General features: G+C 37.5%; 2 protein-coding genes across 2 annotated transcripts; one reads left to right on the plus strand and one right to left on the minus strand.

Annotated features, from left to right (window-relative positions):
* Window positions 1–2,144: 2,144 nt before the first annotated feature.
* On the minus strand, window positions 2,145–13,891 carry LOC140233515 (dolichol-phosphate mannosyltransferase subunit 1-like). Its single transcript, XM_072313633.1, has 8 exons — window positions 13,738–13,891; window positions 12,109–12,208; window positions 11,546–11,579; window positions 10,646–10,722; window positions 9,262–9,287; window positions 8,220–8,315; window positions 6,528–6,711; window positions 2,145–4,469 (listed from the first exon to the last, which is right to left on the minus strand). Exons 1-8 carry the CDS (start codon window positions 13,842–13,844, stop codon window positions 4,365–4,367), a joined length of 729 nt encoding a protein of 242 aa, XP_072169734.1. The 5' UTR covers window positions 13,845–13,891; the 3' UTR covers window positions 2,145–4,364.
* Window positions 13,892–14,286: 395 nt separating this feature from the next.
* LOC140232666 (2,4-dienoyl-CoA reductase [(3E)-enoyl-CoA-producing], mitochondrial-like) lies at window positions 14,287–24,938 on the plus strand. The gene is made up of 7 exons (XM_072312772.1): window positions 14,287–14,498; window positions 15,753–15,961; window positions 16,555–16,850; window positions 17,463–17,562; window positions 19,529–19,601; window positions 21,328–21,537; window positions 23,151–24,938. The coding sequence occupies exons 1-7, from the start codon at window positions 14,397–14,399 to the stop codon at window positions 23,208–23,210; spliced, it is 1,050 nt and encodes a 349-aa protein (XP_072168873.1). The 5' UTR covers window positions 14,287–14,396; the 3' UTR covers window positions 23,211–24,938.
* The last annotated feature ends 591 nt before the right edge of the window (window positions 24,939–25,529 follow it).

The following is a 25,529-nucleotide window of genomic DNA, read 5'->3' on the forward strand; positions in this document are numbered from 1 at the left end:
CCCATGCAGTACAATATATAGTAGGATGGAAGGCGTTGCTTTATTAGTGACTTAGCTGGACAGTCTGTTTCGGCCGAAGCCTCGTCAGCAACTAAATCAGTTTCTTGGCCGAAACAGACTGTCCAGCTAAGTCACTAATAAAGCAACGCCTTCCATCCTACTATATATTGTACTATATATATATATATATATATATATATATATATATATATATATACATATACATATACCCACATATAGATAGATAGATAGATATGTATACATCTCCTTAAAAGCTCTATGTTAATACATAAATATAGAAATACATACAAATATTCCCCAATACAAATTGACATGTATGCACAGACAACACACATACTCGTATCAGCAAGGAGGTTCAAGAGAATGGAGTAACAACCTTCTTATTTCCTTTGCTAGATGTTCGAAGCCACCGTTCAAAAATATTTGAAGCATGTGTCAAACAGGATCTGCTGCGCAGATAGGAAGACAATTGACTCGTGTCCCATTGCATAATCACCAGCCACTTTCTAAGGAAGATATGTCTTTGTGATGGTAATTACTTTTCGCTATCCCTTCTTATCAAAGGTAGGTGGTACAGACACGAAGTTGCGCGAATGGAAATTGAACAAAAAATGCTGAAATAAAGATGAAAATTACTCGACTGGGCATACCCGGGCACTAATCTGATATATCTATCAATAAAGAATTATACTTGAAGATTATTCAATACTAGTTTCATTTGTGGAAATTAAGTGGAAATGTGATAGAACCAGCTTCCCAGGATGGTACAGTTTTAAACATTTTCTCATGATACATCTCTGATTTACACTTTTGCACCAATTTCTGGACGGAATTGATACTTGTTTTACATGCTTTATCATCAAGTGAAATTTCATTTCATTGAATAAATAAATAAGCAAAATATGGCCAACATTATGATAACGTTCAAAATGAATCTTCAGATTGCTCAGCAAGGCGGCGACTTCGAACATCAACATCAAAGGCACTAGTGCACCTGTGGAATTCTTTTGTACGTCAATAGAAATCTGACAACTGTTTGAATAATTGCAGACAATTGGAACTCCAATGTATAAAACCTCCTTGGTATCAGTGATGAATGTGAGAACACGAGACATTGTGGGCATAGGTAACCTTACGTCCCATCTGTCCAACTGCAAATTCTCTGCAGTTGTTCCGATCCTGCCGTGTTGCCCAAAGTCATGTTGTGTCTGTCTTCAACACTATAATTTGTGCTGTACTGTGCTACACCTTTAAGGAAGTGATGCCATGACATGCATTCTGAAAGATCCTAGTGGTTGGCTGCATGAGCAAAAGACTACAAAACCTATTCATACTTACTGAATCGAATTTGAAAAACCAATGTTTCAGATAATCCTCTAATCAGTAAAGTTTATCAGTATGTATTAGCATACAGTACTCAAACACACTAGTTAATAAGGATCATAGGCAAAATATCTCTATACACACTTGTACTAACCTCCTGGGGTGGTATTCTGAAATCCTTCCTGGGAAGAAATTTCTTCCTAAGCCAGGATTTTTTCCTAAGTGGTATTCTGAAAATCTTCCCAAGTTTCTTTCTAAGTATACTTAGGAAGAAACTTAGGAAGGGGGCGGGAATATGCAAATTTTTGACTTAGGAAGAAGTTGGTATTCCAGAATACACTTAGGAAAGAATTTTAGGAAAATATTTAGGAAAGCCCCACCCCTGTCCTAAGTATGTTGTTAAGAATAGCAGGCTACAAAACACCGTGATAGGCGCGCTTGTCATTCATGCGCGCAACATGTACTTTGATGCGCGAAATGGGTGTGAGAAAGGTGACATGCTGCGCACACGTGTATTTGACCCTACGTCATCATAATATGCGATTGTCATTGGTTGGTTCCTTATGATACGGCATTTTGTATTGGCTTAAGAAAGGACGTGGGCGGGAATAAGGATGGCCCAATTTGCATTAAGAAGTGCCTAGGAAGAAATTTCAGAATACCAATTCTGTCTTTCCTAGGCACTTCCTAAGTTTCTGACTTAGGAAGAAACTTAGGAAGAAACTTAGGAAGATTTTCAGAATACCACCCCTCGGATCTAAGGTAGAGATATGTGGAAATCTAAGAAGCTGAAATCTGAACACAGTTTATCAAACAGTTTTATTATGAAAATTTTAGTTCACATTTGATTAAAAAGAAAACCAAAACAGCATATCAACTGCACATAGACCTACACTCTTTCAGTTTTCAGCAAACAATACAATGATGATAAAAGTCTATTACAGGTACTAACTAATATACAGGCACAGTAGATTATGCCTCGATACTTAATGAGGGCATACACTGTGGCTTTTGTTACAAAACAAATATAATTTCCCATACTCCTTCATTCAAAATAAATTACAAAAAGCAGCCTACATAACATTTTTCTTTTATTAACGCTCTATTGATTGTAAAAATACACATCAATATGCAACAAGCAGAACAATATATGTACTTGTGATTTTGCATAATCAATAGTCAGGAATGTTTAACCTAATTTTATTATGAATACCTATGGGACAGTAAATGCGTTCCTTTCAACATATTTTTACTAAAAACCTAAACAAAAATCTTTCACAACAATAACGGTGACAAATTCTGAGATGAATCTCTAAGGGGGAAAATGAACATGATAATGGGAATAAACGACTGAAAATCACCCAAAAAATCATTACCAATCGTATACACGACAAGATTTACTGTGTAAATCAGTGGTTCCATTGTTTTGGATACTACATGTACTTTACATAGAGTCAATGTGGACACTGAGTGACACTGTCCTGTTTGCCTACAATTAGAGCAATTAACGACATCAAAAATAATTTCTAATTCCGTCTTACACCCACTCCACACTAATCACTCAGGAGTTCACCCCTGAAATTCACCAGGGAATCACACGGGGAACATCTGGGAAGAATTATACTCTTTCATACCGGCAAATGAGCTCCTGGTTGAGTTCCTCTCGTCTGCTCTTCTGCAGTGGAAAATGTTAATTTCTTGCCCGTTAGATGTTGTTGACGTACTGGTCAGTCACGTGTCACCTTGGAGTTAAACTGCAACACCTTTTACACTACAGCCTCATCTGGGAGTGCCCCAAATATTAAGGAAACGTGGTACTTTCTTGTTAAAATATGTCATCAAATCTTGTATCATCATTCTGCCTTGCGCCTCCAGAACCAAAGGACCCTGGTTCAATTCCCGAGTCTTTCTGAGCAATGTTGTGTGTAATCATACCAACCCCTCTAGTAAGAGGCAACACACTCTGTCCCTCAGATAGGAAGTTAAAGGTATTATTTGCCGTTTGCAGATGAAACATAAACCTGCCTTTGGTACTCCAAAATAGTTCTAAAATAAGAGTTAGGGATAGAAACAACCAATGTAAACATTTTAATGAGTATAATTAATGTTAAGTATTGTTAAATATACAAAATGTGAACAAAAGTTATGATAAAATTGTTTCTCGACTAAACCGTCTACAGTTATGGTTTCTTGAGAAAAATGGTGATACCTCCTAACATTTTAGGCTTTATTGCAAAATTTTTATATGGTAGGATATTTTGTGATACCACTGACCAACAAATATGCATCATATGTGATAACTCGAACATTTTCTAAATCACTGCTCCCAATGGTAAACAATGCTTTCAAATGCTTCCCATGTCTGAGGTACTTACAGTATACATCTCACGCACATAAAAGAACCCACTTCATTCATTATTCGCAAACACGGGGTGCTAGCCGGGTGAAGTGGTCCACCTACTGTACCTACCCTTCGTGCTGTGTCCCTGGTAACTAGCAATACTGTACGAGCTGAAATTTCCACGGTGGTTTTATTTTCGCGAATTTTGCAAATCGCCTTTGAACTGCGAAAATAACAACGCGGGAATAAGTAAGTTCAGTTAGACCCTCGCAACCACGAAATTAACAACACACGAAAATGTCCTCCAAGTAGCAATTCGCGAAAATATCTGTATGCGAAAATTTCAGCTCGTACAGTAATCAGCAAATGGCATCAAAGACATTGTGCCATTCCAAAAAGAGAAGAATGCTCTAGCATAAAACAGGGAGAGAGAGAGCTGAAGGCCCTAAGAATTTCTTCTACGTCATCAATGTGCATCAAACTGGTTTATTTTTGCCATAATCGATATCTCATATTCTAAACTTTACAGGCATGATTTCTGTACCTTTGGTGTCTGCCACCCCTTTCACAGAAATTTTCACAATCTTTTTGATATTAGACACAAGGCAAGATTACATTGCACACTTGCTGTGAGCTCCTGGCGAGTTGGATAAGAGGCAGCAGTGCAGCCCATTCTGTGTTACGTTGTTGCAAACAGGTACAGCAGTCCCTTGGCGTAGCTGACAATTTCTGATCCGCCCAGCTTGGACTCGCCATAGAATCTGTCCACAAATGTAATAGGTACCTAGAAGGCAAACACATAATACCCATTACATGACAGGGGCGGGGATGAGAGCAACTTTTTTTTTTTTGTCTCTCTCAAACACAAAACCACACTGTGCTGCTGATTTGTATGACTCCACAACTCTTTACACTAATGATCTTCTTTACAACACTTTGATGATTGATTTACCTGACTTCAGTGGATGCCACAGAGGGGAAAGCAGTTGAAAGAAAAAAATAGGGAAACACAAGGCTTATTTCTTTAAAGGGGCATAGTCCCGGTAGTATAGAGGGCGCTGTTGATGATACTGCCGATCACCGTTAGCATTGATACGAAGATTACCGAAGTTGAGCTGTCATCAAGAGTAAAGTGCATAGGTGTTGCTAAGTAACGTTGCTTTCGCTGTCTTCTCTGCGCATCGCGCAGTCTGTAGTAATGCCAGGGTGCGTGCATATGTGTTTGTTATTATGACATCACAAAAGAAGTTTGCTAAAGCTGTCATCCCCCTCAGCCGAATCATGAGCCGAACTGTGATCGGACCACTGACTACAATGGATCGGACTTCTTCGGACTCGGGGAAGTGGGCCAAAGCGTAAGCGCTAAAGAGAAGTTGATAGCGTAGGTCTCTATAGGAAACTTGCGCTGTGCGCCCGCGTACGCATTTGACTAAAGCACCGGGACCATGCACCTTTAATATGTTAATGCATGTGCTACAAATGTCATTTGTTCTTATCACAGACATCTTATCAAAAAGAAACGCCCTGAAATTAAGAGTATATGTATATTTACTTCCAGAGAACAAATCTTTTCAAATTAACACATGTAAATGATATTACATATGACAGGGCTCGACACTAGCTATGTTGTATGGTAGTCCACTTGGGCTGCTTAAATCTTAAAATCTGACATTTTTGGTGGCCTGAGTTAAAGAAAAAGTAACAATCCATTTTGAATCTTATATGCCTAATCAAGGAAACAAAGAGATAAATTTGATGGCCCGACAACAATTTTTAGTGGCCCCAGGCCACTGCTAATATCAAGCCCTTCATATGAACAGGGTAAAGATTTCTGGTAAAGTATACCGACCATGAACTTCCAGTCAATTAAAGTGGTCAAACATCTACTGTAAAACACAATTTTTTTTTTGCAGCATGAAATTTTCACGAATTTGGGTGACCTTTTTTGCAGCATGAAATTTTCGCGAATTGCCTCTAACATTCAATGCATATAGTGTAGACAAAAACTTTTGCATGCATTTCAATTTTGCGTATCTTGTGGCTCTCACGAAACTCACGAAATTAAAATGCACACGAACATCCCTCGTTTTACAGTACTTGTTTGTTTGTTTTTGCTGAATGGTGCTCTTCCTTTACAACAGCACAACTTTCTTTTCATCAAATACAAACTTTTCTCAAATTAATGAATTCTCGTGTCAATTTGTTTTGGGGTTTTTGTTTTGGCAAAAGATCAACAAATTGCAGTTCATTGATGTAAATAAGCACCTACTATTCAGAATCTTATAAATGATAAAAAATCCTTGGTATACATACTCAGATTGGACTCAAAGACTCTGGTCAGAATGTCTATAATCAGTAGATTGTTGGTTCAAGTCCAACCTGAGTATTTGTGCCCAATGATTTTTTATTATGGCTACTACTAAAACACTGAATAACTGGTGTTTAATCATGTTTATGAGGGATAATTCGTCAATTAGTTGCAATGAAAACTACTTAATTAGAGAATTTATCAATTTGAATAAACATGCAAAACCCACTGCTATATGAAGGGTCAGAACCAGCACTGACTGTTGGGTGGAAGCTTGGTAGTCTAGTGGATGCAACATCTGTCCAGTAATCAGGAGATTGATGGTTCAAGTCCAATCCCAGGATGTATGCTTATGATTTTTCTATCATGGTTATTACTTAAACACTGAATAATCCATCCTTATCAGTGATGAAGGACAAGTTATAAATACAATTAGTTGGGATAAAATACAAACTTGTCTACTGACACAAATAAATGCAAGTGTATCAACTGAGTGTCAGTGTGAATACAGCCACAATCCCACCCTGCCCTCACCTCGCCTATCTTGTATCCCAGCTGCCGTGCCCGGACAATCATCTCCATCTGGAAGACGTAGCCCTTGGAGACACACGCATCGATGAGGCGATCGAGGATGTCCTTTTTGTAGAGCCGGAAGCTCCCCGTCAGGTCAGAGGCACCCGGCCGCAGCAGCACCTGGGCTAAGAAGTTGGCGGCACGGCTGTAGAATGCCAGGAGAGAAGCAAATGAGAAAGAATTCTTCACAGAATTTGAAGGATTTCTCTGTTTGTTTGTTTTTCTAATGATGATGGTGATGATGATGATGATGATGGTGGTGGTGATGATGGTGATGATGGTGATGATGGTGATGATGGTAATGATGGTGATGATGGTGATGATGGTGATGATGGTGATGATGGTGATGATGGTGATGATAATGATGATGAATAGTAATCATATAGCCCCATTCATCTGTAGAGCATTCAAAGGCTCCCAGGTCCCACAATATGTCACACATCATTAACAAAGTTGCTGGAAAAAAAAAGAAAAAAAGAAAGGTCTTCAATTCAGATTTGAAAGTATCATGGCTTTTACATTTGCAAAGTGGGATTGGTAGAGAGAGGACAATAGGTACAATACAATAGATATGTGAGCAGATGGCACCACCACCTCAGCTAATCCAACATGTGGTCACCCATATTATTATTTGGTGAAAACATGTGAAAATTCATACATTTCATAAGTTTCCAATTAACCCTAACCAGGCGGGGCTTTTTTGGGTGTTCTGTGGCCGGGGGAGGGTTGATTCAACCCCCTCCCCCCCCCCCCCCCCCCCGAGATCTCAGCCATCGATCGCGCAATCGCCACGAAAATTGACACATGCATTACCTATGGCATAATCTACCAACCTATACAAAAAGAAATGGAAATTTTCGTCATAATTAATTATGCTAATATATGCATAAAATCATACATTTTGCTCTAAATCAGAAGGTAGAGCTCCAAGAATCCTAATTTTTGGTGATAACATTCTTTGTAGCATTCCTAACAATGCACTTGAAAAAAAAATCTCGTATCAAAAAAAAATTCTTATGTATTTTATTGTGTTATGAATTTCTTATGTATTTCTTTGTTTTTGACCCTTAGTTTTATCATTTCTTTTTCGTAAAATTTATGAAAGAACCTATTTCAAGCATAATTATGCTAAAATTAATTAGTTTCAGTCTATGAAAGTGAAAATAATCATATCTTTATGAATAAGATGAGAAAACTCCATTTGCATAGACTTTATACACAAAATCACGTTTTTGAGCCATTTTCAGTCGGACAGGCATATATAAAAGGTCATGCAGCGTCGTAACGGTATGCGCGATTTTAGCGAAAATGGTGTCAAAAGATGCGCGAGACTTGAAAGTAAAAAGTCAGCGAACGGCGCAGTCAAAAAATTTCGCGCGGCTGAGTAGTCGTGAAAAATGTTGAGGGGGGTTGATTCAACCCCCCCCCCGGCCTTTTTAGGGTAAAGATGAGATCATAATGAAATAATTTCCACCAGCTGTTCATCTGATTCTACCAAAGCCAACTTGAACATAGCATGAAATGATCCTACAACAGGGGCGGATCCAGGAATTCCGTAAAAGGGGAGGGGCCTCTGTAAAATTAAAGGGGGGCACACACACCCCCCTCTGGATCCCCCACTGTACAATAGCATAATATCCATGAAAAGCTCACCTGATTAGCTTTCTCTTGAAATCCCAGCCATATACTCCTCCACTGCCAACATATCTTGTACCAGACACTACATCACACTGCTGCTCTTTCTGGACTCTGTGGGAGTGTGGGTACAAGAGATACACTAAACATGGAAACGTTTACAATATTATTTTCATTTCTATTATTTATTTATTAATTATTATTATTATTATTATTATTATTATTATTATTATTATTATTATTATTATTATTATTATTATTATTATTATTATCATTATTATTAGTATTATCATTATTATTATTATCATCATCATCATCATCATCATCATCATCATCATCATCCTTTAATTGCACTAAGAACTGCAATTATAATTCGCTAATATGAGTATTTCTATACAAAGCCGTACATTTCTCACATACAAAAGTATTCATCTGCTCTGCAATATAGTCCATGTTTACAGCCATCCTCTCAGATGGAAAAGAACAAACAAAACAAACAAAACAGGTCATGATTTCAAAGCTTTTAGCCTTCCTTTGCAAACAGCAAAATTTCAAAAATTTTGTTAGAAACTTAATATATCTTTGAAGGCCTTTAGTGTACTATTCAGACATTTCAAAGGTGTGTCAACCTTGGTACACTATGGTGATGAGGTTGCATATATGTTTATTTTAGACACTACACATTCACAGGATGTGGTACTACGTACCAGGCATTATACAAAAGAAGCGATCAGTGTTGCTCACAGAGCTTTAAGGCCTATGCAAAAAGGGTGCTTGGCAGGGTTTTCATAGAATTTCTTGATTTTCCTCAATAATCTTCAGTTGAAAGGTCCAACATACATAGAGTAAAAAATCTCATTGTAGACCCTGATATGAGTAAAGTGAAAAATTTACCAAATGGGTGAAGCAGTTCTAACCAGAGTACCAGCTTGTCATGTTCGATTGCTGACACCGAAAAAAATGACTAAATATACAATATATCAAAATTCAAACATTTAACATTTGTGCAACAGCACAATGAGCTAAACCAAACAATGTAATTGACATAAAATTAGCTTACCTGATAAATTCTGGAATAAACTTGGGCTGCAAAAGAAAGAAAGGAGAATAAAAAAAGAGAAACAGTGTGCCAATCACATTTTGTAATGCTAATGGAAATACATTCTCAAACAAGACATGAAAATATAATGTATCATCAACATATTGTCACACACGTACTACTCAAAAAGATAGAGTGAAGTGCACATGCCATATATTTAGTGAGTCTTATATTTTTTTCTTTTGCAAACTGTGACTTCCTGACAATTTTGTGAGTGGTTAAATTCCTGAAAGTGGAATACAACAATGGACAGAGAAATGGACGCTTGTACATCACACTCATGTTGGGATCAGACTTAGCATTATTGCAAGTTTAGCAATTTGTGAATGGCAACTGACTTGCCAAATTGGCAAAAAAAAAAAAAGAAACATACTAAAAACCCTGCAAAATATATGCCATTTACAGTATAGTGATAAATGACTATACACTGCAACATAATTGTTTGAAACATACTCAGAAACAACATACAATACATAGTCAGGCCTCTGTGAAGTGATGTGAGAGTTGCAAAATGTATATGGTAGCCATATACCAGGAATCTGTTCAACTTACAAAGGTGTACTTTGTGTCTTATTCAACTACAAATCTTTGCCTGGCATATCTAAATATGTTGGCTGATATGAAGTGGTTCATTTATATCGATATAAAATCTACAACTAAATCTTTTTTATATCATAAAAATGGACATCCCGTCACCATTTCCAATTTGAGAAAACAGAAGGAATTGAAGGCCTTACAAACTTAAAGGACAAGTTCACCTTCATTAACATAAGGATTGAGAGAATGTAGCAATATTAGTAGAAAACATCATTGAAAGTTTGAGGAAAATCGGACAATCCGTTCAAAAGTTATGAATTTTTGAAGTTTTTGTGCAGTCACCGCTGGATGAGAAGACTACTGCAGTGTATGATGTCACATGCGTACAACAATATAAGGAAAATATAAAGAGAATTTCACAAAATTTCATCTCTTCAAAAAGTACATATTCCCTTGACTCGTTACTGACATATGTTATGGGTAATATTATTCCCACTGCCTTTAGAAAGAGGCAAGTCAAGTGCTCTTTTATTATGCGAAAAAAGTGAAAATATGTTGAATTTTCTTTACATTTTCTTTATACTGTTGTACTCATATGACATCATGAGCCTTAGTAGTCTCCTCATCCAGCGGTTCCAACACAAAAATTTAAAAAATTCATAACTTTTGCATCGATTGTCCAATTTTCCTCAAACTTTCACCGATGTGTTCTACTAATATTGCTGCATTCTCTCAAGCCTTATGTTTATGAAGGTGAGCTTGTCCTTTAACAATCAAAGTATAGATTATGTATATCTTTGGAACTCACATGGTGTGAAAGGTCGGCGTCCATGATGATAATGAAGTTACCTGTCGCATGCTTGATGCCATGGATGTAAGCAGTGCCTAGAGTATTGAAGAGTTGAGACAATCCCATTGTAACAAAATGCAACATAATTTGAGATTATACTCTGATGTTTTCTCTTGGTCTCCCAATAAAGAGTTTTATTTAACCCTTTCTGTGTCAGGAACTTTGAGCAGAGCATACAAGGCTGTGGAATTTCTGCACCGATCAGCAAACACAGCACACAAAGGGTTAATATTTACATAATTATAATGGTTAAATCGATCATGTTGGTTGGTGGGGTAGCTTCCAACTATTACCATTATTGGCAAAATATGTACAATGAAAAAGAAAAAGGGGTTACAAAAATGTTTTTAACCCGTTGAGGACGGTTTGATTTTGCTACAACACGCATTTCTCATAGACACTTGCCCGAGTATACTCGGGACTCGTCCTCAACGGGTTAACTATCCTACTTCTTTCATACTGAAGCAGATATTTCCTTTGCCTCTATCAAGAGATACAGTACACCCCTACTGCCAATATCGACTTTGAAACTTGATCCTGTCATGGAAGTTTAAAATTATGACTAAATGTTATTATATACACCACAAAAGAGTCCCTCAATGCAAATTAAATTGTAGGGTGACATAACAGATCTTTGTTTCTTTTCCTTTTTATTTTTTATTTTTTGCTGTTTGACTTTATCATCATCTTCGATGGACCTTTTGTTCTTTTTTAGTGAATTTATGTCGCATTAATTGTACCTTCAAGCTTAAGAAGGTCATTATTTCTCCATGTGGCTATGCTTTAAAAAAAAGAAAAAAAGAAGAAGTTTATGTTGAGGGGAAATGCACATTCCTGTGTAAGACAAAAAGTACATACCGAGTCCCAGCTTTTTAGCTCTTGGTCTCAGCACCTGCACGAAAAAGATGATTATATGGAAACATTTTATATGCACAGGATTAGCATTCTACTTATTTCAAAAAGAACAAAATGCAATGATAATTGATCATATACTTACCCGCTACTGCTACTGCATTGAACGCTGCATGTACACACCATTCTTTATCACAATGCGAAGGCGTTTATCAAATGCAATAATTTTCTCAGACTACAAATGGCATTTACCACAAAACTCATTCTTCAGTTTTTGTAGTAACTACAACAGCGGTCTGCATTCATTCATTTCCACACATTGAAGACATAAGATACATAACTTTCTAGCAAACATAATTTCAATGAAATTTCACTCCTAGCGAGATGTACAACATAGTTTGTAATTCTCAATGTATTGGTGATACAAATGATTTATTGTTCATTCAAGATGAAAACATGAGTGCAACATAAAGGCCCAGGGCAAAGTGGTTGCAAAATTTGCTGCCCTAGCTTTTGTTTATCATGTACATAAACAATGTCTCATGTACTGCAATTTACTCAAAACTTACGATTTTATCACCACCATAGATGTCCTGCAATTGCTTGGCCACTTCCAGTGTCCCATCTGGACTCCCATCATCAATAACAATCACCTCGAAGTCATGGCCACTGCAGAAAATGTATGATTTTATCCATTGTAGTGTATGACATTTCCTACACATATTTTACAAACAGGTCTACACAAATATACAGACACACAAAAAAAAATTTAACTATAATGACAGGGTCAACTTGATTAAAGGGAGGCTGTAAAATTTCCTATGTTATCTATTCACCACTGTCGTTTTTACTACAATGTAGGGCTTTGTAAATCATACCCGAAGTGTCACAGACTTCGTTAAATGTTAACAAGAACACAGCTACACACTAGCGTACCTTCAATAAAAACCACTGAGCAGGCACAGACTCTCAAAATCTGAATAAATACTGCATGCAATATGCAGCAGACAAACCTGAATGCTTTAAAGATAACCTCTTATGATATAGCAGTAAGATCAATCCATAAGCAAGTCAGATCAGATATCTCCAAAGATTAGTTGGCATTGAAGCAAGAACTTATCACATGTCAGCAACTTCCCTGGCCTGGCAGAGGATGAAAGACTCTGCACATAGATAAACCCCTTCGACCAGTGACAATGAGAATGCAAATAAGTCCAGAATCAGTAAGACAAGGCAGGTTAGCAGAACATCATCAAACATTAATAAAAACAAGACAAGACAAAACTGTACACGATAAAAAGGAGTAGCTTTAGTTACTTCAATTATCGGTCATCTTGAGGGCATATCCTACAAACCACCTGTGTGCTCGTTCATTTACGAAAGTGTTCCTGAAATCTGTGTACTGATCAGGTGGATCTAGAGCACTCATTTTTCTTGAGGACATACCACTAAGACAATGGGTGGTGTGTGACCTACGTTTATTGTACATTCGATATCACATTTGGATGATTTTGCCAAGATTATATATGCCAAGAAGAAGAATACAGTTTTGTTAGAAATTCAGTTACAAAATAACATTGACAAAAACCATGTCTGTTTTGCTTGTGAAATGAGGTGTGGCCAGGCCCAAGCCAAGCAAGGCATGATTAGAATTCATGCCCCCACCCCCGTAATTTTTCAATAGGTCTACCATTATTGATTCTACACCAACTTTTTTTTCATATTTTTGCTACTTGATAGCTTACTGCTTCACTTGAATCAATGCACTCACATTAGATCTAACATGTTAGACCTAGGCTTAGGCTTTACCCCCACACACATTTGTGGTAATTTTAAAGAAGTCTTCCCCTATCGTCACTCACACTCTTCCAATTACCAACTGGATCACCGTTGCAAATGAATACACCCTTTTAGTTTTCTCATCCAAATTCATATCCGTAATTTACCATTCTTCATCACGCAAACACAATCTAACAAAAAATGATGCAATACTGTTCTGTACAGGTTGTATGTACAACTACACAGGGTACTGTGCACGTTCACGTGTGCAGTCGCAGTAACACCGAAGCTTCGTAGCTAGCCCCAGCCGGAGCTAGCCCGTGCCTGGTCCATGGCCCGCCCGCTATACTCCATTCATTAGCAGATTAGATTTTGGTTCTCCATTCAACGTTCAATATGAAAGGCACATAGGTTCTTACCTTTCTTCGAACGACTTGACGATAAGCCATATGATCAGAGGTAGATTATCTTTTTCGTTATAGGTCGGAAGTAGAATGGAGTATTTATCACTCTTAGATCGCGACATTTTCTCACAATTTTGGAGAAGAGTATACTCTCAAGACAGGCGATCAGCTGAGCGCTACGGACACGTATGAACGTTGGGTTATATCTATGGAAAGCCTTTCGATATGCATGTGTACACATACTCAGTACGTAAATCAAGACAGGTTAGTGACAAGAAATCTGCAAAAAGTCAAATAAGATATTTAATGGGGGATTACTTCATCATTCAAATCAAAATATCCGACTCGTAATTTCGTACCCAAAGTGAAACTTCTACTCCCCAAGACTTTTTTTTTCTTCTCATTAAGGAAAAAAAAAGTCTCATAACGGCATTCCATAGGTTTAACGTATCCCTGGATGGATGGGGATCGAAATGAACAAACGCAGGTGCACTGCTGGCCAATGCTGTGATGTGTGTGTGTTGTACAAAGGTGACTTTGAGAGAAAGGTGTGGGTAAATTTATAGTATAACCTACAGGTAGAACAAGTGAGACTCCACAGCCTAAAACGACGATCAGAGGTCTGGATACGAACATTCACCTCCTAAATCTCGATCATAAAGAAAACAGTATTAATGGCGTCAACATTTAACTTCCATGCTCTTCTCCGGTGCTCTGCGAGATGTGCCCTTGTTCCGAGAAAGACGACAGGATTCGTTGGCAACTTGGCGCTCAAGGTTTGTTTATGGTTGAATTACATACTGAACGAACCACTCAAGCCAGTTAGGACTTTTTCATTTGAATTGATGATCAATTTGTCATTTGGACATAAAAAAGTAAAAGATGCCAAGAGTATAACATTATGTTAAATGTATTAGTAAATCATGTATTTAGTGGGAATACTGTTAGGTATGTCATTTAATTGAATGATCAAAGAGTATCTTATCATTTTAAATTTACTTCTGAAGTTCATGTCTTCAGCCAGTTCAGGGTCATGTCGCATAACTGCCTTCTGAACTGCCTTCTGGTCTGCCCCATATTAACTCCAGGATTAATAATTTAGTGAACTGTTTGATCAAGACAGTATCATCTACTCTAGGCCCCTATCTAATGCATTCCTGTATGTTTTCCACAATCCTTATGATTAACCCATTGAGGATTGGCTGATTTTGCTACAACACGCATTCCCATAATAGACACTTGCCCGAGTATAGACACTTACTCGGGACCGGTACTGGACTCGTCCTCAGTGGGTTAAGATTTCTTCTGTTCATATGCATTACAAAATACATTTTCGATTTTACTTTCTTAATTATTAAAATACATTTTCGATTTTACTTTCTTAATAAGAGAGTAAAATCAGAAATGTATTTTGTAATGCATATATATACATGAACAGAATTTAGTCTCTTATTATGATGAAGTTAACTTCCTGAAACAAAGATTTCTTTAAACAATGTAAACTTAAAGGGTGTGTACAGTTCTGGTCGAGGTGAGGATTTAGCTTTTAACTTTTTGCAAGGTATTCAGAAACCACTCTATGAGATGTCAAAGAGCATGCAATTCTAAGGGGTATCAAAAGTTTATTTGACAAAAATCGGTTTTGAAGTGGTCGAGATATCCAAAAACAAGGTGAAACAAAGAGATCCTGATAAAGTTGGGGCCTGTAGTCTTTTATTATTGTCAGTTTTTTGGATATCTCAGCCATTTGAAAACCAATTTTCATCAAATAAACGTTGAATCCTTCTTAGAATTACATGCTCTTTCACATTTCATAAGAGGTTTCTCATTATCTCACTTAGGAATGTAAAAAAAATGAATCCCCACCTCAACCAGTACTGTACAGTCCCTTTAAGAAGCTGGAAGAGAGGCTGCCATGCATGATGATGTTCATTCAATTAAGCCATCCAGAAAATCATTGAATTTCATCGAATGGATCATTCGATATTGGACAATTGCATTAATTTTCATTTTATGTTATGCGTCTCTAGCATTCTAGGAGAGCTCTTTCAACCAGCCAGTGCCTCCATGAATACCCGTGTGAGAAGTATGAGAACTTGAAACCATTGAAAAGTATGATGCTGCCACCGGACACCTTCAAGGGCAAGACGGTGTACATGACCGGGGGTGGGACGGGGCTCGGGAAAGGGATGACCCACATGCTGTCCCGCCTTGGAGCTGAGATTGCCATTGTTAGCAGGTGATATGACACTTTTTTCAAGTTGTTTGATTTTTCCTTTGGTTTTATTTTCTGTCATTTCACTTTGTCTCTTACATATATAGGCCTTGCAGCTTTTTTTTTTCTACACTTCTCCCCCCTTCCCCATGTCAACCTCAAAGCATGACTTTGCCTACATACACAGTGCAGTTTTATTTATATGGATAGGTACAATTTTGTAGCTCACAGAACTTGGTATGGTATACATAGTGCATTGTGGTTAAGTGCTGAGTAGTTTTGGTTCATTTGTAATTGGCATTTGTTGTGCAGATGCTTACTTGTGCTGAATTCTGAACACGTATGAACACACATAGGCCTACTATTGAACAATGATCCAAAATACGCAAAATAGCAGCAATTAGTAGTAGTAATAGTATTGGTAGTATTCATAATCGTAAGGATAGTACAGTAACAACAATTATAAAAATAATGGAGTATAATAAGACAAGTGATGAAGTATTGTCAATTTTCTAGTCTTTTCTTGAATTTAGTGGCAATGCGTACATATTAATGTTTATAACAAGACCCGTACATCGCCTCATTTCCTTCACTACTGACTGATTTGTGGAGCGTAGGTCGGAGGATGTCTTGAAGAAGACTGCCGAAGAGATCAGCGGTGAGACGGGCAACCCTGTGCATGCCATCCCAGCCAATGTCAAGGACCCGGAGGCAGTCAAAGCCTCCGTGGACAGGTTTGTCGAGCTTTGTGGGACGCTCCCCGACGTAGTCGTGAACAACGCAGCCGCCAACTTTGTTGCGCCCGCCGAGCGACTCTCCCCCAATGCGTGGAAAACCATCACTGATGTGGTTCTCAACGGAACGGCGTATGTGACAATAGAGATTGGGAAAAGGTTGATCAAAGAAAACAAAGGTAATTATCACTGGTGACAAGTGCTTGTATTCCTCCGCATACCCGTCATTCCTTTTACAGTGCTCTTTTTTTAAAGGGGAACTTTAGACACAAGGGAGAGTACATTATTCTCTTTTTTGGTCAAGCTGGTTTAATAGACCCATTTAGTGGAGTGCCAGCTTTCATTATTTGTTCAAAGACACTGAGTTGTCACCAAAATGATATGAAAAGATAATTCTGATAGCAAGAATGATGTACCAGAAGTTTATTGTTGTTTATATTATGATGATTGAGATGAATATTGCCATGTACAGGCAAAATAGCAATGATTCTTGAAGGTCCCATACAAGCTATGCAGTTTCTCTATCTATACATAAACTCTTCTAGTGGTTATGGAACAAGAAGAGCCTTGGTGTTTTCTCTGCTAGTTGCCCTCAGAAAGTTGAACAAATCACCAATAAGGGGTTGAGCAGTCTCAGAGGACATTAATATTTTGGTGTCAACAGCTACAAGTGAATTAGGTAAATCCATTTGATTAGAAATGATTGCATACCTTTGTCTGAATTACAAGCAGTGTCACATGGAATGCATCCTCCAAAAAAAAAACTAATGATTGTGTCTTCTGTTTTGAAGGGGCAAATTTCTTGACCATCAGCACCACATACGCCAAGTTGGGCTCGCCATTCGTCCTGCCAAGTGCCGCCGCCAAGAGTGCAATAGAAATGATGACAAGGTATGCACAGTCAATTGCATGATAGAATATGTGAAAGGAAATACTGTATACTTCTTATGTTGTTCTTTCAACTTACAGTGTTGTTTATGTACCCATGTATAACTATTCATAGGGGACTCTTTTGCAAACTATGATTTTTGGAGTGTTCTTTTCTCTGTAACTATACTTCAATTTAGACACTTTCAGTTTGTGTCAACACAGTTTCACTTTCAAGTCAACAACACTACTTGTGTAAGTGTAGAATCCTGCGCATTTTAGCAGTGTTATATTGTGAAGATAGCCAAGGTTTATATTAATAAGAAGTTAAGCAGTGGTTGATGATTTTTTTTTTTAATTTGGCATTGATGGAAGTATCAAACACCAATTGCATTTTTGCAACAAAAAAACAAAACAAAATGTGTTGAAAAGGGTTATTTCAGTACAAGGGTATTGACGATTTTCACTATCTACTAGGGCATAGTGTAAATTATGTTAAAGACAAACGTCTCTGGAAATTCAAGCATCTCTTATAACCTTCGTTATGTTGAACCAGATTTCAGGAAAGGGTTTTAACCCTTTGATATGCCCAGGAACTTAGCTTCACTTGCCAAGCTCTTTCATCAGCATTAACTCAGTTATCTATCCAAATCTGAACTAGTAAGGTCAGCAAGCCCACTCAGGAGTACAAACAAAAAAAAAAAAAAAAAAGAGCACAAAGTGTGTATTCTGTAGCCTGCCACTGGAATTGTAGAAATAAGAAGGTAGTCAAAATGATAACACAAAGGTGCAGCAATGTGCCTTGGTCCAAAAGGAAGGTCACAGTGACACATAAGGGATTAGGCTGCGTTCACATAGAAGTATTCGGTATTCGCTATTCGCTATTCGCTATTCGCTATTCGGGCCCCCGAATACACAATCACCGCACCGTCAACTCACCATCCCATGCAGTGAGGATTTCTTCCTCCTATATCCTAGCAAATCTTATTAACAATTTCTAAACTGCATCACAATGTCAGTCTACATGCTTATTTTTGCTAACGGGCAAATCCAGACCAAAAGTGTCATTATTTCATAAACGAGAGACGGTATACGCTGCAAGAAAATCGAACAAGTTCGATTCCCACTTTGCTATACTTTTCGCAGCTATTTGGTACTTTCGAATAGTGCCCTCCTATGTGAACCGGTGTGAGGAAATCCTATCGTTCGATTCAAGCTATTCGCGTGCCCTCAAAAAACGAGCCCGAATACCCGAATAGTATACTTCTATGTGAACGCAGCCTAAGGGGAATTGGGTAATCTCTGTTCATTGGTGGTTAGTTTCCACACATTTGTGGCAATTGATTAAGAAAGTGTGCCAGCATATTATGTGTCAATTGGTAAACAAAGCACAGTAAGGATTAATGGTTTAAGTTGTAACAATTTTATTTTTATGATTTTAAAAGAGTTTTCAAATTTTAAACATGTCACTTTTTATAAAAAGAACACATTCCATCGACTTGTTACTGACTTATATTAAGGGTGATGTTATTACTCCTGCTTTCTGAAAGAGGTATTAGTCAAAAGCTCTTTCAGTGTACTAAAAAGTTAAAATATGTTGAATTTTCTCTTTATTTTCTTTATAATTGTCATCCACAATGATGTCATGAAAGGTAGTAGTGTCCATATTCAGCAATGATGGCGCCAAAACTTTAAGAAATTCATAGTTTTTCAATTGATTGTCAGATTTACATCAAATTTTTACTGATATGTTTTACTGATTTTGCTTCTTTCACTCAATCCACATTTATATTTGGGCTCTGGTTTCCTTTAAATTGAGTTTTGTTTTGTTTTGTTTTGTTTTGTTTTGTTGTTTGCTTACCAGCCCACAGATGAATTTATGCTCATAGCTAATTACATGTAGCTCTGTACCTATAAACCACATCCATTCATTAATTTGTTACATCATGGTCATCAAATGCATCTCCTTCCAATCTTACCTTCCCCTCAGGTGTCTTGCAGTCGAGTGGGGACGGTATGGATTACGATTCAATGCAATCGCTCCTGGCGGCATCTACACAAAGGTACGTCTGGAAGGACAGAGTGTGGGTCTGAAAAAGGTCATGTTTTGTCATATTCTTGTATGTCTTAGGGCTATGAATGTAATTCATGTGGCCTTTTGTTTGCAGCCATCATAACTGAGCAGCAAACAAGCACAATTTAGTCCCAAGGTCTTGATCATTTAACCTGTTGAGGACGGTTTGATGGCTACAACACGCATTTCCCATAGACACTTGCCCGAGTATATTCGGGACTCGTCCTCAATGGGTTAAGTGATAATTTCATCAAAGATAATTTGGCATTCCTGACTTTTGGGATGCACATGCAGTGCACAGTATGCCAGAGAAGGGTGTATTTTATGCTGTGAATGTCAGATGATAATTGACCATAACATTCAGGGTGGTCTCTTGCATGGTGTTGTATGAGCTCCTGAATGTCTGTCTGATCTAGGTCCCATTTCGTAAAAAGTTGTACAGTGTGGGAGCAATTGTTCCTGCAATGGCAAGTGTCATAGTAATAACAAGAATTCTGCTTCCTGGTTGCTGTTGCTATAAGAAGTTGCCAGTTGCCAAGCTGGTGAAACTCCTTCCTTGTTTTGTGAGATGGAAAGAGCAGAGTTTGTTACTGGAAGGACAAGTTGGAATGCACAAAATGAACATGTGACTAGTGTGCAGTCACTCTCAACTGACTCTAGTTGTCTACATTGAAACTAGTATATTCACTTCATTCCTAGCTTGAGCATGACCTGTTTAAAAGTTGCACAGATTTCGTAGGAATGAATACAACTATGGTGCCGTGATATTACCATATTTTGTGACTTTAGATTTCTGATTTCATCAAAGGATTTCATAAAAAGACACAAGGGATGGTGACATATTTTTTGTAACGTAGATGAATATTAATTCACAAAAATAATTATGGTAATTGTAGATGCGTTGGTTCTACATGACAACATTCAGTGTCACCCTTTTTTCCATAAATGGAGTGGACTAGATCCAAAACTGAGACCGTAGTCTGGAACATTATCATGATTGCTGATAAGCCGCTCAAATACCGGTAACTGAGATTAAATTTTCGTGAAAAGATTAGTACTAAGGATCCATGTAAAGAGCCATGCTCTCATGTTTTGACTTTGTGGAGGTATCATGGCCAAGTGGATAAGAGTACCCGTTTCTGAATCACATGAGCGTGGTTTGAGCCCCACGAAGCCTGACACGTTTGCCCTTCAGTAAGGCACTTTATCCACATTCCTGCTCTCCACCCAGGAGTATAGATGGGTCCCCGGTAGGATGAGAATGTTCATGTCGGTTTATCAGCATTATGCGTGCCTGTGAAATGGCTGCAACTGGCTGGAATGCTCCCCAGGGAGTGGAGAGTGAGCACTGTCAGTGCTGGTAGGAAATAATTATTCAGAGACCAGGGTAATAATACAATATACTTTGAGCACTCCTACATAGTAGATTTGGCACAATATAAATTGATATTGTTATTATATTATCATTATTATTATTATTATTGTTATTATTATTGTTGTTGTTGTTATTATTATTATTATCATCATTTTTATTATTATCATTGACTCAGTAACCTGTCAGATCAGTGCTTTATGCACCAGCTGATGGAAGCATGGGTACTAGTGAGCTTTGATTGATTGAGTTGAGGATGAAATGAAGGATTGCCGATGGCTGCTGCCAGTTTGTGATAATAACCAGTCACTGACGAGTGTTTATCTGTTTGTGGTCCCTGCAGGGCGCTTTCGACCGGCTAGACCCCACGGGGGAGTTTTCGAAGAACCTCCTGGACAGCACGCCCACCGGCCGCATAGGAGAGATGGAAGAGCTGGCCAATCTGGCCGCGTACCTCGTCAGTGACTACAGCAGCTGGTTCAACGGCGAGGTCATGCACTTTGATGGGGGACAGGTGCTCCAAGCATCTGGTTTATTCAGTGGTTACCTCAAGGTGTGCCTCAAACTCCTTAAAGGGACATTCCAGACGAGTTTCATAATTTCACATCATGTACATTGTATTACATAAATCGACAACTCCATGTGTAGATGTTTTGAATTTATTGTGGTTCTTGAGCAGAGAAACAATACTTTGAAAAACCTTAAACAAATTACACTGAACAAGGATGATGACATAGGAGGTTCACATATTTAAGAAAATAATGTAGCAGTGTAATTCCATTACAATACCGCTTGCTTGCGAGTTCACCTGTGTATAATCTATGCATGCCTTCTTCTTTTGTTCTGCTTCCTTGAGCCCCAACTCATGCATTCTTATGGTTACTCTACCATGTCATCATCCTTTTTCATTGCAATTTGTTCTAAATTTTGAAAATATTCTTATTCTTCATCCCATTTATCACAAATTCTGAAACGCTGTCCTCAGTATAACTAATTTATAATTGTTCAAATGTAAAAATCTGAAAATCATCCGGAGGTTTCCTTTAACTGGTTAAAGACTAGTCTTGAATATTCTCGGGCAGGTGTCTCTGAGAAATGTATGGTATAGAAAATCAGCTCATCCTCAGCAGGTTTAATGAGCCACTAGCTTTGAAGTAAGCTGACTGTTTGTCTGTCCATCCATTTTGATGACATTTTGATTTTTTTTTTTTCATGAAGGTCAGCTTACCAGTGTCATTAGTACCCATAGCATGTGAATAGCATTGTATTCAGATGAGCTCCATGTGTAGGCAGAGACCTCATGTTCATATTGCAGTTTGGACACCTCATGAAAGCTCCTTTAAGATGAGATGATTGTCTTTAGGTCAGAAAGTGTGTCTTTAAAGTATTGTTGCTGTGTAAAATTTCCCCATTTGAAGTGAAAAGACCTGTGAGCACCAGGTCATGGAGGAAAAGTTTGATCAGCTGTCATGTGAAGATTTATGAACGTGAGGATGATGGTCCTCCGATATGATCTCTCATCTGCTGCCTGTTGGCGTGGAAATGATTAAAGCCACTTATCCATACTTGTAGATGAACAAAACCCCAACAAAATAACAAAAAACGAAGCCAGTTTTAGTGCTTCAAAATAGTTCTAAAACATAGAAACAACCACTGTAAAAATGTTAATCAGTATAATCACTGTGAAGTATTGTTAAATATGCACAGTGTAAAAATAGTATTTTTGAAATTGTTTCTTGAATAAACCATATATATTTATGGTTTATTGAGAAAGTTAGTGATACCTTCTTTATATATTTCAGCCTTTCTTGCAAAATGTTACACATGGTAGGATGTTTTTGATAATACTGAGCTATGCATATGCATCCTCAAATGTGATATTCTCAACTCGAACACTTTTTAATCACTGCTCGCAATGGTAAACAGTGCCTTTAAGAGATGTCTTTCCTTTCTTTTGATGGTGAATCATAAAATCAATCATCAGATAGCTATTGGTCATTTTCAGAAAAAAAAAAAAAAAGCATTTATGAAGTAATTTGAAACATCAGCGTGATTGTCTCCTGGTACAATTTATGTGTGCAAATATGTATTTGTATTTTATGTGAAATAGCAACGTTATCAGTGATTATAATTTGTTTTTACTTTTTTTTCTCTGTGTTTCTCTAGCTGAGCAACGAACACTGGGACTTGGCTGAATCTCTCATCAGGAAGACCAAAGGATCGTAGAATGTTGAAGTCACATGATTGTCACATGACTGCTTACTTTCTTTGATGTTATGGATGCTGCACATGGAGCAAGTCTATTTTTTTTTTCTTTCCTGTTGTGATGACTGAAGGGGCAGCAGTGGAGAATGATGTGAAGAGGAAATGAAGGACAGGGATGAAATTTGTTATATTTAATTTGCTTTGGTCTGGTCACTTCCAAGAGCCCCAGTGACAAGGATGTAGTATTTCTTGGTTGATCAGTGCTTTCTTGCATGAAAAGATGCAATCAAACACAAGTCAGAAAATAGAGCATAGGTCAGGGTCTCAACTGATCAAAATTGAGTGTTTAGAGACTCTTAACCCATTTAGGACGGACTGATTTTGCTTCAACAGGTATTTCCCATAGACACCTGCCCGAGTATACTGGGGACTCGTCCTCAACGGGTTAAAGTTGATTCTTTAACTTATGTCTAATTTCATATTTTTATGCAACAGGGCCCAGATTGCTCTATCTGTATTTCCTTTGTTTATGCCCACATTCCATCTGTTACTGATCACTTTTTAGCTGCTCTCTCTGCCCTTGAACAGTGTTAATCAAATCTGACACAGGTATGTCAGGCCATTGGGTACTAGTGTATTCTAGACCAGAGACTTCGAAGATGCAGGGCTAAAATTCCTTGTAGAGTACTGACAATGTACCAGCTCTGTCGTAACTATTCAAAAAATTCAGAGTTAGTGTTCTCTTTTACCTATGAATACAGGTTTGTACTGTAAAAACGGAAACATCCACAGTGAAATTTTCGTGAAATGTCGACCATGATGGTCTCCAGCATTGTACTGTCATTACTGCATTGTGTAGACAGAAACTTTTGCGTGCATTTTTTTTTTTTTTTTTTGCGCGCATCCTGGCAGCACATGATATTTGCGCAAATTTCTAGTTCTAGAGAATGCTTTGAAGTTGTGCCAATGTAATGATTACAAATAATGGGTATACTTGCTGAAGTTGATGATGTGAGAGATGTAGGCAAGGAAAATTGCTCTTATTTTGTTAATGTAAGATCATCCCTTCTGATGCAAATGGTGCCTCTGATTTGCCTTGTCACTTATGGAGTGCAGGTGCAGTGACGGTACATCTTCTTCATCAAGTATCAATACGTCTGTTGAAATTGCAAGTAGTTGGCTGTGACATAGAAGTTTCAAGTCAAAGTGACCTTTCCTATCGAGTAAATATTTTTATCAGTGATCCTAAGAAAAATCCTTGTGATGTTCACATGCAGTTCATTTTTAGTCTGAAATGTGCATGTTAAGCCAGAGGTGAGTGCACCAAGTGCAGTTTAAACCATTTTAATGGATGAGTTTTGTTGTTTTGTTTTGTTCTATTCTGTTTTTTTCATCTTTCTATGTATTGTCTTGCTTTTCCATGCCCTCTAGCAGATATCTGTATGCTGCAGGTACCTCAGAAATATCATCCTCAGTTGTATTCATTAGATCCTTCCAAGTAATTGTTACATGAACACCACTTGAAGTGGAAAAGGAAAACATTACTCTCAGGGATTTGAGCTATCAGTTTTTTTTTTTTTAATCATTTACGCTTGAAATATTTCCCAGATAAAGAGAAAAGGAGTTTCTTTGTATACTATGACAAGGAGAATACATTATAACAAAGTCCGTAGGACCACAAGTTTTCTTTCCTTGTATCAAAATTTCATTAAAGCCGAACAAATAAAGTATATGAAGATATGTAGATCATTACTTCGCTGTAAAAAAAAATTCATTATTACTGTGTTCATTATAATGGGAGTGAAATGTACGAGAATTTGCAGTGAATGAAGAAAAGAGCCATGAAGAAGCATCATAGTCTTATTTGTTATTTTTTTATTGCCACCATTTTGTTCTGTTTTCCTGAAAAGTGTTGCAGTAGTTTTTTTTATCAATTATTACAAAAGTCCTTTGTAACTGTTTTTTATTGCCACCATTTTGTTCTATTTTCCTTAAAAGTGTTGCAGTAGTTTTTTTTTTTATCAGTTATTACAGAAGTCCTTCCTAACTGTTTCTAATTGGGCGGTTAAAGGGAAGATAAACCCCAAGAGCAATGTGGATTGAGTGAGAGCAGCACCATTAGTAGAACACATCAGTGAAAGTTTGAAGAAAATCGGACAATCGATGCAAAAGTTATGAATTTTTAAAGTTGTGGTGTTGGAACCGCTGGACGAGGAGACTACCAGAGGTTATGACGTATGAGTGGACAACAATACCAAGAAAATATAAAGAAATTCTACAAAAATCCATTTTTCATGAAAATTACAAATTCCATCAGCTTGATATTGACATATGTTAAGG

This window comes from Diadema setosum, chromosome 9, assembly GCF_964275005.1.
Source record: "Diadema setosum chromosome 9, eeDiaSeto1, whole genome shotgun sequence".
Classification (NCBI taxonomy): Eukaryota; Metazoa; Echinodermata; class Echinoidea; order Diadematoida; family Diadematidae; genus Diadema; species Diadema setosum.

What these genes read in the sequence shown, in the direction of transcription:
- LOC140233515 (XM_072313633.1), bottom strand. Translation starts at nt 13,844, where the DNA reads ATGTCGCGATCTAAGAGTGATAAATACTCCATTCTACTTCCGACCTAT. An exon ending in GTCAAGTCGTTCGAAGAAAG is followed by an intron (nt 12,209 to 13,737) that starts GTAAGAACCTAT and finishes CATTTTCTGCAG; the next exon opens with TGGCCATGACTTCGAGGTGA. An exon ending in TTTATTCCAGAATTTATCAG is followed by an intron (nt 8,316 to 9,261) that starts GTAAGCTAATTT and finishes ACACTCCCACAG; the next exon opens with AGTCCAGAAAGAGCAGCAGT.
- LOC140232666 (XM_072312772.1), top strand. Translation starts at nt 14,397, where the DNA reads ATGGCGTCAACATTTAACTTCCATGCTCTTCTCCGGTGCTCTGCGAGA. An exon ending in GTTGATCAAAGAAAACAAAG is followed by an intron (nt 16,851 to 17,462) that starts GTAATTATCACT and finishes TCTGTTTTGAAG; the next exon opens with GGGCAAATTTCTTGACCATC. An exon ending in CTGGCGGCATCTACACAAAG is followed by an intron (nt 19,602 to 21,327) that starts GTACGTCTGGAA and finishes TGGTCCCTGCAG; the next exon opens with GGCGCTTTCGACCGGCTAGA.